This window comes from Lactuca saligna, chromosome 5, assembly GCF_052625555.1.
Source record: "Lactuca saligna cultivar CGN05327 chromosome 5, ASM5262555v1, whole genome shotgun sequence".
NCBI lineage: Eukaryota > Viridiplantae > Streptophyta > Magnoliopsida > Asterales > Asteraceae > Lactuca > Lactuca saligna.
In genome coordinates, this window is record NC_136421.1 from 66,050,604 (window position 1) to 66,069,244 (window position 18,641).

The 18,641-nt window shown below is 37.4% G+C and overlaps 1 protein-coding gene across 1 annotated transcript; it reads right to left on the reverse strand.

The window, feature by feature from the left end:
- Nucleotides 1-1,178: 1,178 nt before the first annotated feature.
- Nucleotides 1,179-4,575, reverse strand: LOC145048321 (BTB/POZ domain and ankyrin repeat-containing protein NPR1-like). The gene is made up of 4 exons (XM_078996782.1): nt 2,952-4,575; nt 2,101-2,857; nt 1,780-1,977; nt 1,179-1,667 (listed from the first exon to the last, which is right to left on the reverse strand). The coding sequence occupies exons 1-4, from the start codon at nt 3,522-3,524 to the stop codon at nt 1,432-1,434; spliced, it is 1,764 nt and encodes a 587-aa protein (XP_078852908.1). The 5' UTR covers nt 3,525-4,575; the 3' UTR covers nt 1,179-1,431.
- Between the last annotated feature and the right edge of the window lie 14,066 nt (nt 4,576-18,641).

Here is an 18,641-nt window from a genome sequence, read left to right on the forward strand (position 1 = left end):
TACCTTTTCAGTTTTTTTATTCAAATATTTTTATTAAAAGAAAAAGAAAAATAAAAATACATCTCTCTCTTTCTTTCTTTCTCTCTCTCTCTCTCTCTCTCTCTCTCTTCTCTCTCTCTCTCTCTCTCTCTCTCTCTCACCCATATTTATAATCAGGAGCAAACTAATTTGGATTTTTAAGATTTGTAAATCCACACAAGAATCAAAACAAATCTCCACAAATAAACAACATATAACCGCAACATTAGATTACATAGATTTTGGTTTTTGTGAGTTTAGAAAGAAAAAAAATCATTGAGACCCCATCTCTCCATCTCCGACCCCATTTCATGTTCATCATCGTTTCAACTTACATCATCACCATTCTCACCATCCTACCACTCCAGCTTCCACCGTAGTTTCCACAGCCACCACTAGATTTTCTTCCTCATTATTGTCCCTCACAGCATAGGAGGTAAAGGTAGTTGTTGGGGGTGTAGCTCTTAAATACTACCTTGAAAATAACTAGATGCCTCCAAAGTATGAACATTAAGCAACAGGTGTTGGATATGATTTTCCGAAGAGAAAAAATTTACAGATGGATCTCGAGTTTGGTGTCCGACTAAATAGAAATAAGGAAAGAGAAGGGAGAGAACGGGGAGTCTTTCTTTTGGAGTTGACCTAATCTTGATCAGATCGGGATAATAAGAAGAGGGAGAAAAGTTGCGATGTTGAATTTGGAGTTCATCAGCCCATCGATGTTCCATCTTCCTCCACCCACTTCATCGTTTAATCAAAAATGAATACCACTGAAGCTGACGACAAGATCGAAATGGAATACCTAAGACATTCGATTTTCCATGGAAGCATAAGATTGGGTCACCTCTACCTTAGAAATCGCTCCCTCGTTGTTAATCCGAAAACTCGTGCTTCTCACCATCAGTGGGGTTGGATGGTTAAGGAAAGGACGGGAGATACTAACAATGTGGTTAGGGGGTTGATTATAGAAGAAATTAAGGTTTCAATTTTTGGGTTTAAAGAAAACAAGAAGAACGATAGAACACAGAGGTGGAAGAAGACTTTAGGGGAGAGAGAGAGAGAGAGAGTAATGTATTTTCATTTTTCTTTTTCTTTTAATAAAAGTATTTGAATAAATAAAAAAAAACTGAAAAGGTAAAAAAGAAAGGGCAAAATGATCATTATCAAAAAAATTAAAGTAAAATGGATCAAAGTGGCAAGAAAATGAAAACTTTTGGACCATAAGTGCTCGTCCAAACCAGTTTGGCCCAAAGTGGCAATTTCGATCTAACCACAGGGACCATTCTTGCAATTTTGTCTATATTATTATATATATAATAATATAATATTTCTTCGTATTTGATCGAGCTTTTTACAACTTTTTAACTAAAATTTTTCAACAAAAACTTCATTCTAAAAAAAAAAAACCAAATTTTACGAGTATTTCCGGGCTCGGTTCTTTATACTGTGTGTCAAAATGCTCGGTAGCTCGGCTTTGTCCTTGGTGAATGCTCTTTGAACATCCTCTTTGAGCTCCACAAATCGTGAACGTTTTATCACTTGTTCTTCCGGTGTCCCCTTTTCAAGAAAATACAAATCGGGCAAATCATCCAACATGAACTTGTCAAGAACTTCTGAGCAATGAGGAAAGAAACGTCGACCCGTCTCCACTACATCCACAAATAAAATGATCTCAATTAGTAATACGTATTGTTTCTTTTTAACTTAATGGACTTTATAAAGACACATGTCTTAATCCAATAAGCTATCTTATATATGTACCTGTTTTCAAGAGAGCTTCCATTCGTGAGATGAGTCTTTGTTTTTGAATGGATGGCGTCTCGTTCAAATCCATCTCCCTTAAGTTCCCGTTTGAGCCTTTCGTTGCCAATAAACCGGGATAAGCAGATGTCGTTTGTGCATTGGCGATCTCCATTGCTAGTTTTGCTTCGGATGGAAACAACAATCGTGCAAACGCGACTGCAAAACAAAAAAAAGGAACAGAAATCACCGCCCGAAAGGGTACAATTGTAATTTCACACAAGAAAGTACATACAAAAAACTAGGAATGTTAAAAAATATCCGGTTTTAAACACAACATACCTCGGTTTTCCAAATGCAACAACTTCATGTGCAAATCTTCGGTCATATCCGAAGACGAAACAATCACATCTTTCCCCATTGTATTCCTAATCATTTCCCTTTCCAAAACTTCAATACACAACCGATCCTTATTCGTCTCTTGCCCGTGCTCCGTTTTCGTGTTATAATCTTTCGGCCGTGTCAACTGCTTGCAAATCCCAAGCGCGTTTTGCCCATCGCGCGTCGTTTCAAAAACCGATACTTGTTTACTCAAAAGACAAACAATAATAGACGGTTCTTTCCGCATCGCCGCCACATGCAATACGGTGTACCCTCGGGCATTTCGACGGTTCACATCGGCTTGATCTAAATCTATCACTTCTTTCACTACTTTAGGGTCACAGTATGAAACCGCGTAGTGTAACCCGTGGGCGTCGTCTAGGGTTATGTTTGACTCGGTCAGTAGAAGTTTGACCAACTCGACATCATCCGAATCTAATGCTTTGTGTATTTGTCGGATTCGTTTTTCTCGTAATGCGTCTTCTTCGGATTTTGGTTCTCGGGCGGCGGATTCGGGTAGGGTGTTGCGAAGGGATTTTACGTCTCGGGTGGCTTCGGGCGGGAGGGATTTCTCGAGGGTGATGTCGTCGAGGTCTGACCGGGCGACTCGGTGGATGCATTGAGTTAGGATGTGAGTTAACTCGCAGTGGAATGCTACTAGAAGTATTGGGATCACGTCTTCTACGAACGCCTTTTCGATGAAGTTAAGAAGTCGTCGCTACATTTCATATAGAAAATGATTTTGCATAAAGTCGTAGAAAGAAATGAATGTAGGACACAAATAATACAAAATAGGCGAAGAACAAACATACCTGAAAAAGAGAAACTAATTCGGGGACCTGAAAAATGACTGAAGCATACATCAATTCAACAGCAAACGCTATAGCTGGTCTACAAGCATCATGTGGACATTCACCATGGATGCATGTTGAAACCTCTGGTGGAGAAGACTTCATTTTTCCAGTATACAGATAATTCAAGAACACGAGAAATGCATCATATCCAACATTCCCAAATGGTAAAATTTCACTCATAATGTACTTCGATTTCCCATCTTCTTCAACGGAATCCTTACTTTCGTTAAACAAATTGCAGAAAAACTTACTTCTAGCTGCTAAAATACACCGATGAATGCACACATGATTGCCTTCTACTACAATTACTGCATCACTGTAGCTTGAATTGAAATCGGAATTGGAATTGGAGTCGGTTTGGATCAAGAGTTTTTCTAAGTGGCTACTGAGTTTGTTTAAGCTGATGATTTCAAGATTTGTTCGTGTTTCAGGTATTGAAGAAGAAGATATATTGTAGCCATTAGAGCCATTGGAGACATGAGAAGGTGAAGTAAAGCTTAAGGATGATGATGGTTCAGAATAATTTGCCATTGATCGAACAAAAACTTCGTAATTTGAAAAACCCAATTCGGAATCAGGAATTGGGGGTATGCATCTGAAAGATTTGGGTCAAGATTTCTTGAGAAATCTGATCTTTCATGGTAGATGATGATGATGATGATGAATCAATATCTCCACTAATGGCGTCATCATTATTCGATTGCAGATAAGAGAGAGAAATGCAAAATCTAGCTATAATGATTTGTACCTGATGCTATGCAAGTTGTCCTGTACCTAATTGCAGAAGGGGAAATGGTGAACTACAGGAACTAAAACCCCTCAAAGGAGTTCAGTTTATCTTGATCATCAAAAACTTGAATGATTCGGAATGAACGAGTAATCTCTGACAAAACCCAGATGAATCCTTTTCACTTGATTTCAATTGCAGCCCCGAACATTAAATTCATGATCATAAACCAAAAAGAAACCGAAAACGACGAAATGCCCAGATCGAGCAATCGATCAGATAACAAACCAAGATGAATTCAGGTTTCAACTGGAGCACGCAACGTCAAATCCATCATAATAAAACCTAAAATAACTCCAAAATGATGAACCCTGGACCGAAATATCAATCACAGAACAAACCCTGATGAAATCAAGAGTTTAATTTCAAGCAGCAAAATTAAAGCCCTCATCAAAGGTTCGCAGTAAACTCCAAATGACGAATGCCCAGATCGAGGACTCGGTCACATAATTAAACCCAGATGAAATCAGTTTCCAAGAACAACTCACAACATCAAATCCGTGTTCAAGGACCTAGAAATAGACCCAAAAATGACAAACTCCTTGAACGAGAAATCAATCACAAAACGAAATTAATGAGAAAAAACGGTGAATATTTGTTGAAGTTGATGAATCGAAAGATGCTTCAAAAGTCTAGCAATTAGCTAGAGTGTGAAAAGCAGGAAATTTCGCAGAGGTTTCGCTGTAAACTGTTGTCGGATTGTGAACAAGGAGATGAAGATGAAGTAGTTGAGGTGACGCAGATAATGACGCCATTGTAGCTTGCTGGGTTTTGCATACGCAGTCAACATCGTCACACTAGCCTTGTTGTATCGATGAGGTCAAGGGCTTTTAATATTTATTTTTCATTTTGAGTCCCTCATTAACTACCGAACTACACTTTTGGTGCTACAATGTATAAGGTACAACATAGTCCCTGTAAATAAAGGGAATTTATGTTCACACTGCATGGAAACTTATACAGCTTTTCGCATCACACGATTCCTCTAAGTTTTTTTCCATATTTTTAATTCGTTATTTTATTTTATCTTTTCCAAATGGGTCAAGGTTAATTGTAAGACTAAATTTTTTTAAGATTCAAAATGTAACGGGGACTTGGTTATTTTCTAATTAACTTGGTCCTTAACTGTTAATAGCAATTTTTTTTACAGATAGACTTGTTAAGATAATTAATTTTTCGATTTGTTTACGTTTAGGTAATTATTATTATTATTTTTTTTATAATTTTAGGTAACGAATTTTTTGGAAGTGTTCACATATAACCATTGTAACCGGTTGTAACATGTTACATCCGGTCATATGTAAACACTTCCAAAAAATTCGTTACTAGATATGTACAAAAAAAGATAGTTACGTAGATGTGAATAAACAGAAAATGTAAGAGTAAACTACATGAATGGTCCATGTGGTTTGGGTAATTTGTGGGTTTAGTTCCTAACTTATTTTTTAACTTGGATGATCTCTATTGTAAATTTTAGTTGTACGTGTAGTCAATGTCTTACCTCAAAAGACCATTGTGCCATTTTTAATTTATTTTCTTATTTATGTATTTATTTTTTATATATTAAAAAAAATTAATAGACCTCACATATGGGTATCTCCTCACCTTAAACATGAAACCACATTTGAGAAATTTAAATTGGATCCTACCAGTCACCATCTCATCTCTTATCATCCTCAAGTTCTATTTCCTTTCTATCTTTAGTGAATCGACGTCTTTATCATCCTTTCTTTTTTTGGTCATTCAACTCCGACGAACCAACATCACAACCTACTGTTTCTTTATTGAATTTTCCACCACTACATCCCAATAGAAGGGTTATGATATTGAATTTTCCACCACTACAACCCAATACATAGGCATACTAAGTTACATAAAGACATATCATATGCATACAACTATACATGCGTGGGTTTTGTCCACCCCTTCGATATCTTTCAACCGGTAATCATCTTCAGTATCTTTCAACCGGTAACCAGGGGCTAGCACGCCCTACTACTACTAACACATACTCAGCACATATATAGCAACCAGACAATTATCACAAAGATAAACATCTCACCCATAATCACCTACTGGTGGGCCGGCATTGGTGTCGTAGACCCACCCCTACTGGAAGGTAACTCACATTGTAAGGCTGACTGCTGAAAAGTTGATCGACAGATGTCCGACTGCTGCTCTGGTGATCCTCCGGCTATAATTCCCATAAAACACTTAGTCAGACATTGATAACTGTTCTTAGGGTAAAATGACTTTTACCCCTGACCAAGTCAAAGCCAAAGTCAAAGTCAACTTCCAGTTGACCGGACTCGCTGAGTTGGGCCTTCAACTCGTTGAGTCCCTACCCTTCATCTGCCCTTCTTCACGCTTCTACTCGTCGAGTTTAGCAATGACTCGACGAGTTCTCTGTGACATCCCCAATTTCACGGCCAGAAAATACCGGTTTTGTTTATACTTTATTTCAAAATCAGAGTAACCTTTTAATAAAAGAATTGCGGAATTTATCCCAAAACAATAATATGATAAAGATTTATCAAAAGCATTTCCTTAGAAATGTATTTCATTAAAAGACTCGGGATGTCATGTTCGATACAGTACATAAGTATAAACAATACAATATAAGCCTTACTACATTATTTCATATTTACAGGCCTATATCCGTAATCCCTCATCCCAACACATCACAACTATGCTCGAGCGCCACTACCTGTAATACATAAAACTGAGTGGGTCAGGCTTGGGAGCCTGGTGAGCATATAGGGTTTTCAACCCACAAATAATAATAAATTTATTAATTTCATCGATCAACAATAAATTTATTAATTTTATCAAACCAACAATAACCCTGTTTACCCATTCCCGTTATCCTCACTTTACGTCCTTAAACACCTATACAAGGGACCTAGTCTAAGGATTTTATCATCGGGATGGACTTTACTGCTAAGGGGATTCCTCATCCATATATGTCCGTAAGGCAACCATGAGTGGGATGGAGTACACCGGTGAACATCAAGCCCACAAACACCTACAAGTTGCGAGCCTGCTAGCGTTCCACTAGACTGTCTAGAAAAGTCCGTGGTCGTCATCCATACTCCGCTAGATGACTGGAACAACAACAACATCGAGGCCTCTCATTATTTTAACACACATCAACTGTTTCGTCTACCCAGGTTTTACTCAACATATTTGTAGATAAAATACATATACAATTTATAACTTGTATAAAACATTGTATTCAACAATCATCTCAAATAAACAATAAATATAATTACACATAACACGTATTTTATAGAAAATACTTCATATCTATGTGTAAGATGAAAGTGACTATACACTCACTTGATTTGATGATAATTGGACAACAATTCGTTCCTTAAAATGATCGTATCTGATAAAACCAGGAGTTTTATTGAGAAACCGGGCTCTGCGAGGGTTGGAGCTTTAAAACCGAAAAGATAAAATTTTCCGGGTTTTTGGGCACTTTGGGATGTATTCTGGGCTTTAAAAATGATACCGGGGCTTCGGGGGAAGTCAAAATAGTCAAAATATAAGTTTAGGGGTGAAAAATGTCAAATCTCCAGAAGTACTCGGGAAGGCTGGCAGCCCCCCCCCCCCCCACCTTCCCCCTTTATATAGGGTGCGAGACCGAGGGTTTTGTGGTTGAGAATGCTCCACGTTGTGCTTGAGAGGTTCGGACACGGAGGGAGGATGTGGCAGGCGAAGGAGCGAGGCGCGTGGCAGCAGCGGGGGCGAGACACGGAGGCGACTACGAGGCTCGGACGTGGCCCCTGCGAGATTCGGACACTCGATGCTACGAGGCTGCTTCTGATTGGCCGGGACTTTGGTCCGAGGGAATTGCGACACGCGTTGGATCCGTATTCGGCCACATCTTCGATGACGCAGCAGGTTCGGTACGCGAGGCGAGGTGATGTGGCCGACTACTGTTCATGCGAATTTTTCGAATTTTGAGCCCCGAACTTCTAAAATCCATAACTTTCGCATACGAGCTCCGTTTTTGACGTTCTTTATATGAACGCGTAGCTAAAATTACGCTCTACAACTTTTTTTTAGACTTCGTTGGCTAATTTTGACTTTAATTTTAATATTATTATTTTTAACAGACCGAGACAGGAAAATCCGTTAAAAATTCATAACTTCTTCATCTGACGTCTGTTTTCATCAGTCTTTTTACCGTTGTACTACTATTGACAAGACCTTCGATTCTAGTTTAGGTTGTGTCGGCTAAATATCGCTCGATCTTAAATTCGAGTATTTAGCTGTCTACTGCTAAGTTAAAACTTAGAAAAATCACAACATCCTCATACGAAGTCAGATTTGGACGTTCTTTTTATCAAAATTCTCAGTTTAACGAATACTATGAATTTTGCTTAGATTGTTAAGGATAAAAAGCACTTTATCGTAAATTCACTTTTTACGCTTCCCGGTGTCGTACCGGTTCCGTCGCGAAACTTCGACAGGTCATAACTTCTTCGTTATAACTCGGATTTCGGCGTTCTTTATATCTCCGGAATCCTTGTTTCGGCCACTAAAAATTTCTTAAAAAATATCGGATTTTTCTAATATTTATTTTAAATGCTTATTTTCGTTATTAATTAATTAAATCATAATAATTAAACAAATAAGCATATAATTCACATGATATTCACATAATTCCTCTTTATTACTTCAAAATGAGTTACAAAAGTTGACCTAGACTATTACAACATTATTAATGCTTTTATCCTAGAAACACGAGCGTTACATTCTCCTTCTAAAACAACCTCGAATGAACCTTCATCCGACTCGCCGAGTTGTATGAACAACTCGTCGAGTTCATCTTCAAACGTTGGGAGATTGCATTGGACTCGCCGAGTCTTCTCATGCACTCGTCGAGTCCTATGAACGCCAGGTCTATGGCTAAGTCCAATACGTTGGGTCACTCCCTTGGACCCTCTAAAACCCTTCTAACACTCAACTGGGTTAATTTGAACCCTAACATAATAGGGGAGTCAACCTCGAACTCGTCGAGTCCCAAGAACAACTCGCTGAGTCGAGGTTTTCCAAGTCTCATTTCTCGATTTCTGATGTACAACACTTATCCAAATGATAGATCTAGGATCCTAAGATCGATCTAGCACGTAAAGTTACAAACTTTACGTGCATGCATGTGAGTATGAGCTAAAAAAGACCCTAAAAGAAGCTCTTAAGTTGCATGGGGCTTTCCATGGGTGCAAAGGTAGTCCTTTTCTGCCTTCTAACTCCTTAAGGAGCCTGGATTTGAACCCTCAACCCCCAATCATGCTTGCAATCATGGTTGGTCACTAAGAATGACTTATAAAAGCCCTAAATCTCCCCAAAAGGGATCTAATACAAAAAGGAGAATGGTGTCGACTTTATATCTTCCAAGAACTGTCGATGATGCACAAGTTTGACTCCTCTGGCCAACCTCTTGGTTCCTCAAGCTTTTCCATCCTTCTGTCCACCACAAACCACCAAGAATCACCAAAAAGGCCTTTAGATCTTCACAACACGATTAGGGTTCTGTATGGAGTGTTTTAGGAGCATAAAGGGGCGATAGAGGTTGTATAAGGTTGTTTAAATAGGATGCAAACCCTCTGATTAGGGTTTTTCCCAGCCAGAGTCTACTCGTCAAGTCTTGCCACCGACTCGACGAGTCTGCCACTTAACTCCCGAGTCCAAACCGCTACTACTCGATGAGTTGTGCCATAAACTCGCCGAGTCTCAGTCCAAATTGCGAAAAATACTTGAATGAAATACATACCAGGAACCGGGTGCTACACTTAGGGTATAATTTCAAACTTAAGGCTCTCACTTGTGATCCATACAAGAACGCTCTTCGCAAGTGTTTTAATGTAGGATGGGAGTATTTACCAGGTGTCATCGGAAAATGTCTTGGATACAAGACCGGGAGTTTGGATCAACCGAATCTTTTTGAGCAAAGTATATTATATTCTGTTGTGTACAAAAAAAGATTGGATTTTTCTCAACTTATTCTTGATCAATTGATTGACTGCATCTCTAGGAATAAGAAGCCAGTGTATATTTCTTATCCATGTTAGCTTGGACCTGTTCTTATCTTGTAAGGAAGGTTATGTTGAAAGTCATGGATCATCATTCAAATTCCTATCATTTCCTCCAAGATTATTAATGCCTCTACATCTAACGATGATTTTTCTATCACAATGAGGATGAAAAAATGGATTGAGAAACCCTATGTGGTTGAATCCTCAGATTCTGAAGAGGATGATAAAGATGATGGAAGAAGACACTGATGAAGACAATGATGATGATGATGATTATAAAGAAGGCGCGAGTAATAAAGAAGGGGCTCATAAATAAGACTCTGATAAAGATGAAGAACAATCAGCCACTAATAATAGAGAAGACTTTGCTCAGGGAATGAATTATACTCCAAGAATGAACAAGCACATTTGATTTTCATCTACTTCTTTATCCACTCCTTTTGTAGATATTGTTGTACAACATGGATCAACCTCTCTTTTTGTAGAAAATATCGAACCAATGATCCAATATGAGTTAGTATCTTCTTTTCCTCAAGCTGAGAATGTTCCTCCTACGCCAACTCCTATCAAGACTGTTGCTTTCATCATGATGATTAGGATGAATCCAATACCAACTTTCAAAATGTTGTGCTTTCTCAACTTTCTTTAATTGTTTAGTTAACTTAATCAATGGATAAAAGGTTAACTAAAGTTGAAAGGGATGTCGCTATGATGAAGTGACTAATGGCACTGGGTGATGTTGATGCTAATGATTTGGTTGTCGATGACACCCCACCAAACTTGCCAGGTGATAACCTCTAACAAATCTTCCTCTACAACCCCCTCCACCATCTCATTGTCATCCTTGCACTCCTTCACTACTTCCTAAATCTCCTCCCTAATTTGATGCTTCTAAAAAATAGGAAAATAATCAATGGGGTTCAGAGCAGCAAAAGCAAAAGCAAATGGTGGTGATTGTACCAACTCCATCTCAGCTTGAGATATCTAAAACTGGAAGGGTTAACCTTCAAAAAGAAAATGTTGTTATTGATATCTAGCATGCTCACAAGGCTCAGATAGCCATTCCAACCTTTGAAGTTGCTCAACTCTCAAGAGAAGGTCCAAAACCAACAAAAGGGACCATAAAGAAAACCCTAACTAGATTTAAAGAACAAGAAGGCAAGATCAAAGCTTTATACCTCCAAAATCTCCTCAATGTGAATTAGATACATATTCTTGAAGCCTAATGCCACTCCAAGCTTGCCTGACAACTTCTTTTTCTTGAATGAACACTATAAAGGCCACAAATACACTCCTTGAGCTCAAAACACACTCTCAAATGGTATTAGGGTTTACAGAAACGCTTGAAGGTGAAAGAGACTGATTAGGGTGAGGCTCGGTTGAGTTAAGGATGCTTATATAGGCCTCAAGTCCAGAAATTAGGGGTTAAACATCCGTCACGTACACCCAACGTACTTGTTGTCCCTCCACGATCATTCTTGCAAAGTACGCTAAGCGTACCCATGAGTACGCCCAACGTACTTAAGGGACTTATTATACAACATTTTAAAACTTTCAATGGCTTCAAGGTAATACCTGATTTTAAGTGTTACATTTGTAGGATATCTAACAACCCTAACATAGTTTATCTACCGGGCTAAGGAAACCCTAAGGGTAATGTAATCTCTAAGGTGTTTGTACTGTATTACTATGATCCCCCATAATTAACGTTGTTTGACTAATATTTTCCCCGCCACGGCGCTTCATCGGACTCCTAATAGTGATTAATAAGAAAGTTATAATGTTGGGATTGTAGCTAGCAATCACAAGTAGGGGTGTCAATCCCAATATAGATGTATACATATCTTCCTAGCTCTCATAAGATCAAGGATTATAGGTACTAGGGAAGCCAAATTTAATCTATGCTATTGGATGAATATTAACAGCTCACTAACGCATTAACCTTAGGTATTTTATATTTTATCTTTCCTATAATTATATTAATATAAACATCTTTAACATTTATATTTGATAATTATATCTTTTGATCTCATAATGTTATATATATATATATATATATATATATATATATATATATATATATATATATCATAAATATCTACCCTAGTTATGGTTAATTTGATAACTGGATATTTGGGCAGATTAACGATTTGGTACAACGCATATCCCTATATTTAACCAACATAACTTCTAGGTACTATGTTATCCTAGGGATTTGGTTATTATAACAAATAGGTATTATCTCTTCCTAGATTATTGGACATCATAACGCTTAGGCCTAATATCAAAGCTTATAACTAGGCATAGTATCTATAGCTACATTATCCTATGCCTTTAAGCTTTTTAAACCAATTGATATCCATAGATATAAATATATTTTTGTAAAACCATTTGATAAGCATGTAATCCTCCTCGTAAAACATTTGAAATAGTGAATTGGGGTCATGTATTCACTCTAGTAATGTATTCCGAAGCATCCAAGCCATTGCATCCGAAGCTTCTCGCCATTGATAGGATCTCTGAAATAACTTGAGAGGTATAGAGAGAATGTTTGTGAGAGTGTTTGGGATTAGAAAATCAAAAACTGAGCACCTTTATTTGTGAGAGTATTTGTGGCTCCATCTAGAGCTTTCCACATGTCACATTTCTCATGGTCCACATCTCCCTAATCTTGTCGAATCTGGGAGTCAGACGTGGGCGACGAGCATGGCGCACACTTGGCGTGCACCTCTAAATCTTTTATAAAAATTTATATATTCCTTATATGAATCTTGTTTCTTACCCTCTTTATACATTTTTTAGCTCTCTACATGTACTATAATGTCCCTTAAGGCCGCATTGCCAAGTTTTGACTTTCATTTTTAACCTATATTTTATTTTTTTCTAAAAATCCTATCTCCTTAATACCAACTATGTTTTTGATCTTTTTCCTTTTAAAGCCATTATCTCTCAGGTTACTTCGATTTTCCTTTTTGCGACGTTAGCCAGAACTTAACCGATTTCCTTATGCTATTTTGACGTTAGTAGCATTATTAACGCGATTGGTTTTTATCTTTTATAAAATCATAATTCTTCCAATCTGAGTCAGATTTTTATAACAATTATATCCTTGGCATCACCTTGTTATGTACTTTCCAAATACACTAACCATTATTAAAAGTTATATAACTCTTTGGTCACTCATTTTTGACCTTATTATTATCATTTAACCGATCATATTTTCTTTCAATATGAAAAGTTCTATTATTATCATCGGTTGATGCTAATCCCTAGTAACGATTGGTGACACGAAATTCCCACTTTTCACACACACATGGGCAAACACACACCTCACAAATATCATTATGTAATCATTCTAGTGAACTACTATCATAGTTAATCCATGATATACTACTCCTTAAATCACATATCAAAGGTATATTTACATAATACTACATAAAATATATTAGTAGCATGTAAAGAGATACACCTTTCAACAAAAGAGCTTATAACATGCATGTTCTAGTTTCACTCCAGTTTAAAAAACAAGAATATAACATGCATATAATCAAAATTTAACCACACATATAATCACTTCTAGCATGGACTTAACTTTCTCTATTTGCACCAAGTTATTAATTTAAGAATTCTAGAATACAGAAGATTCCAAAATTTAATTGCATCATTAATAGCTTTACGTGTCTAGGTTGTAATTATCTTATGACATTCATTTTATAACCTCACACAAAACCAAATAGACAAGAACATAAGTATATATGCATGCCATCTTTCCAAACAAGTGCTTAAACCACTACAAGAAATGGCTCACCTCAAATCCAAGTTATGGGAAACAATGAATTGAGGAAGTCCTCTCCAAGAGTTCGATAAGAATCCTAAAAGGTGGCACAAAATCCTAAATAGAAACAAGGATCAAAATAGAAAACTAACTCTAAGTTTCATATTTTGATGTTTCACAACCTGACTGTTGTTTAGTGTTTTCAGTTCAAAACATAATCTACAACTCCAAAAGGGGTGTTAGCAGACTTTCTGAAAACTAGACTCGATTTCCTAAAATTTCATATCTTTGGGGAATCATCTAATGTGGACCAGATCCAACTCTACAATCCTTGCAAAATATCTCAATAATTCTGTCTAAATTTGTAACTATAACAAACATCACAAAATACTTAAAGGATTAAGACAAGGACTAGAAAAATAGAGATGGATGGTAAGAAATTCATTTATACATCTAGAAATGTGATGAATTTCTAGGAGAATAAGCAAGGAAGAAGTCTTGATCTCTACAAATATTATCTCCACTCAAAAGCATCAAAATCACCATGCCAACTTCTTGAATCTTCACCAAATCTTGAAATATTGAAACCATACTTAAGAACTCACTTCAAAGACACTTGGAGGCTACTATTTATGGTTTGGTGGCTAAGAACTCACTTCAAAGACACTTGGAGGCTTCTATTTATGGTTTGGTGGCTGCAAAATGATATGATTCATGGATTTACTTGATAAATTTTATTCTAAGCCCCTAAAGTGTGAGAAAATTACCCTATTACCCACATATATATATATATATATATATATATATATATATATATACATATATCATTTACTTGCACATTTGTCCCCTAAAATTTAACTTTAACCAACTGAAAGGTAAATTAATAGGGAAACATAATGGAACTAACCTCAATGACAAAGTGGGAAGATTTGGGTCGTTACAATCCTCCCCTCCTTAAGAGGATTCCGTCCCGAAATTAGGAATCGGAACAAACATGTGAGAGTAACAACCCTCATATCTTCCTTAAGCTCCCAATTCATGTTACCTCCATGTTTTTTCTTCTACAAGACCTTCAGAAGTTTAACCCACTTCTTTCAAAGTTGCTTGTTCTCGCGTTCTAAGATTGCTTCAGGCTCTTCTACTAGTCACTTAGACTCATCAACTCGTAACTTGCCCAAGGGTAAAATATTTGGTCCTTCAGATAAATATTTTCATAAGTGACATACATGGAAAACATCGTGTATCCCTTTTAACTCTGATGATAACTCAATTTATAAGCCTGATCGCCGACATGCTCCGACACAACGAGTGGACCAATATTTCGAGGTTGCAACTTGTCTCACTTTCCGAAGCGAATAATCACCTTTCAAGGTGAGAATTTTAATATCACTTTCTCGCATTCAAAAGTGAATAATCCCCTTCTAAGGTGCCAATCTATAAGTTTGAGTATTTCTCCTTGGTAATTTGCACAATCTCAAAACTCGCAAACTGTTTCTCCCACGTGTCCAGCCAACTTGTGGGAGTGTAACATTTCCTCCCACAGAGCATCTCATACGGGGCCATATCAATATTGGAATGGTAGGTGTTGTTGTAGGAAAACTACACCAAAGGTAAATGAGTATATTAACTCCCACCATACTTAATAGCACAATCTCGTAATATGTCCTCCAAAGTCTATATTGTCCTCTCGCTTTGCCCATCAGTCTGGGGATCATAGGTTGTGCTCAAATGTACTCTCATGCCTAATTCCTCCTGAAGCTTCTACTAGAATCACAAATCAAACCGATTATCACAATCTTAAATTATAGATAGTGGTACCTCATGCTCTATAACTATCTCCTCCACGCACATCTTGTCCAACTTTTCTAACTTTTTGTTCTCTCTGGTTGCCAAAAAGTGGACACTTTTTGTCAACCGGTCCACTATCACCCGAATCATGTTATTACCTCACGCAGTCTTCGGTAACTTTGTAACAAAATCCATCATAACCTCATCCTATTTCCACTCAGGAATCTTTAGCTGCTGTAATTCACCATAGGGTGGTTGGCGATCAGCTTTGACTTGCGCACAAGTCACACATTCTACCATATACTTCACTATCTCTCGCTTCATACCCGACTACCAATAATTTTAGGTCTTGATACATCTTCTTTCTACGTGGGTAGATCAAATACTTTGCTCTATGTATGTCTCATAATAGTGTATCACTAACATTACCTACCTTTGGAACCCATAATCTACCCTGAAAGGTCATAATTTCTAACTCATCCTCAACCAAACGTGCCTGTTTCTTAACCATTACCTCTTCTTTCATATGGTTTTGTTTCAAACCCTCAGTCTAAGTAACCTGTAATTGTTGACATATACCTGGTATCACAATCAATTCCATAGACTTTAGGTGATATGATACCCTTGGCTCCTTACGATGCAGTGCATCAACTTCCATATTTGTTTTCCCTGGGTGGTAACTAATCTTGCAATTATAATCTGCAAGTAACTCTACGCATTTTCGATGCCTCATATTCATCTTTTTCTGGTTCTGGATATGTTGGAAGCTCTTATGATCAATATATAGTGTGCCCTTTGTTCCATACAAGTAATGTTGCCATAACTTGAGTGCAAATACCACACTCGTCATCTCTAAATCGTGAACTGAATGATTTCAGTCTGTGCTTTTTAGCTGAAGAGAAACGTAAGCGATCAACTTCCCCCATTGTATAAGTACACAAACCAATCCTGAATGTGACACATTACTAAAAGCACAAAATCCTTATTCCCCTCAGGAAAAGATAGAATAGGAGCCTCAAATAAAAGTTTCTTCAATGTCTAAAATGTGTCCTCCTGCTTATCAATCCAAATAAATGGTTCCTCCTTTTTCGTCATCTTGGTTAGTAAACCTGCAACCTTGGATAAATCTTTGATAAGTCTCTGATAATAACCCGCTAAAACGAAGAAACTACGAATGTTAGTAGGAGTTTTCAGCCTTGGCCACTCCCTGACTGCCATTATCTTGGTTGGGTCCACCTTGATCCCAACCAAACAAATAATGTGCCCAGGAAATTGGACCTCCCTCAACCAAAAATCTTTTTTTGAGAACTTTACGTAAAGTTTATCCCTACGTAGAGTCTAAAAAACTTATCGTAGATGCCTTTGATGGTCCTCGACACTCCAAGAGTACACCAAAACATCGTTGATAAATACTATAACCGCCCTATCTAGAAATGGTTGACATACCCGATTCATCAAGTCCGTAAAAAGGCAGGCGTGTTCGTCAAACCAAAAGGCATTACCATGATCTGATAATGCCCATATCGGGTCCTGAAAGCGGTCGTGGGAACATCCTGCTCACATAACTGTACCTGATGATACCCCAATTGCAAATCTATCTTTGAAAAGTGACTAATTCCTTGCAAATGATCAAAGAGATCATCAATGCTTGGGAGTGGGTACTTATTCTTCATAATCACTTTATTTAGCTCCCTATAGCCAATGCAAATCCTCATAGAACCATCATTCTTCTTCACAAAGAAATTCCACTTTTCCCATATTGAGGAACCCGGACTAATAAACCCCCACTCTAATAATTCATAAAGCTAAGTCAACATCTCCTTCATCTCTGATGGAGCTAACCGATATGGCTCCTTGGCTATCGAGGTTGTGTTAGGAACGTAATCAATCTGGAACTCTAACTCTCGTGGTGGTGGTAAACCAGGCAACCTTGGACTCTCAATCATATGAGCCAAGAAAACCTCACACCCTCTCACAAGGCACTGCATGCCTTCATCACACAAATAATCGGTATAGACCCGGCAGAATTCCCCCGAGCCATAATAACTCTTCCCTCAGTGAGCTTGATTGAAGATCACTTATTAAAACACAAGATCTCATTTTTATTGGCGGATAACCAATTTATACCCAGGACAACATCAAAAGATTTGATTCCTATCGAAATCAGAATCAAAGGAAAGGTGTGATCAAAGATTCTGATCGAGTACCCATCGAATTTCTCCTGCACTAGAGCAAGATTCTATACTACACTTCAACACCTAGCACAAAACTTGATGAATTACGAGGTATCACAATTCGAGCACATAAAGACAATAGCACCAAAAAGAACTACCATGCCTACCTCCATTCCACATATAAGTATTGTCCACAAGAATCTTGGGTTTCCTCTGAAGAGTTTTGAGCATTCTAACACTCCTAAGGTGTGCATGTAACCCTAAATACCTTGGATCCAAGGTATTACCCTAGCTAGCATACAAAACTTTGATACTTGGGTACTAAAACAAGTTAGATGACATACGTTCTGTTGTAGTTGGAAGCCTTCGACCTTTAAGAACTTAGTGCCCCAAGTGTTTCACCTCAAATGGAATCACACAACACCACCAACAATGGAGGAACTTGAGAAGAGGTCACTTGCACTCATAAAATTAGCTAGCCCTCTTATGTTTCCACTAGTGCCAATTTCATGAGCTAGAGGGGTTCTTATATAGTATAAGAAACTATGATTACAACATGTAAACCATAATGACTTTCAATATCCCTCATGCTCCATGGGTTAAAACCTCCATGTAGTATACGTGGGTTACCACATGGGTTTAGTCCAACATGAAGAACAATGGATCATAAGCCCACTTTATAAAAATGAATGATTTACCAAATCAACCCTTATATTTAATTAGTCTCTTTTGATCACAAATTTAATTCAAAATTAATTCCTGATCAATACTAATGAAATGTACATATCAATTATTGTCACATGTGACAACCCAAAGTTTATTCCATTACATTACCCCGTTTCTGATAACGGAATATTCCGAGTTACAAAAGTTCTGTTAATTTGAGGTCTTAAAATAAATAAATATTTTATTTATTTATATTCCATGTCGTTATTCGTTGTAATAAGATAAGATAAAATCTTGTAATTTACATTTCCATATTAATTTGGAAAAAGTTAATTTTATTACGACCACTAGATCGGGTGCGACCAAAAGCCCCGTTTAACGGCAGTATCGGGTGGATTCCCACTGAGCCTCAAA

Coding starts and splice junctions, on each gene's coding strand:
- LOC145048321 (XM_078996782.1), bottom strand. CDS start 3,524: ATGGCAAATTATTCTGAACCATCATCATCCTTAAGCTTTACTTCACCT. Junction 2,858..2,951: donor AATTAGTTTCTCTTTTTCAG/GTATGTTTGTTC, acceptor TATGAAATGTAG/CGACGACTTCTTAACTTCAT. Junction 1,978..2,100: donor GTTGCATTTGGAAAACCGAG/GTATGTTGTGTT, acceptor TTTGTTTTGCAG/TCGCGTTTGCACGATTGTTG.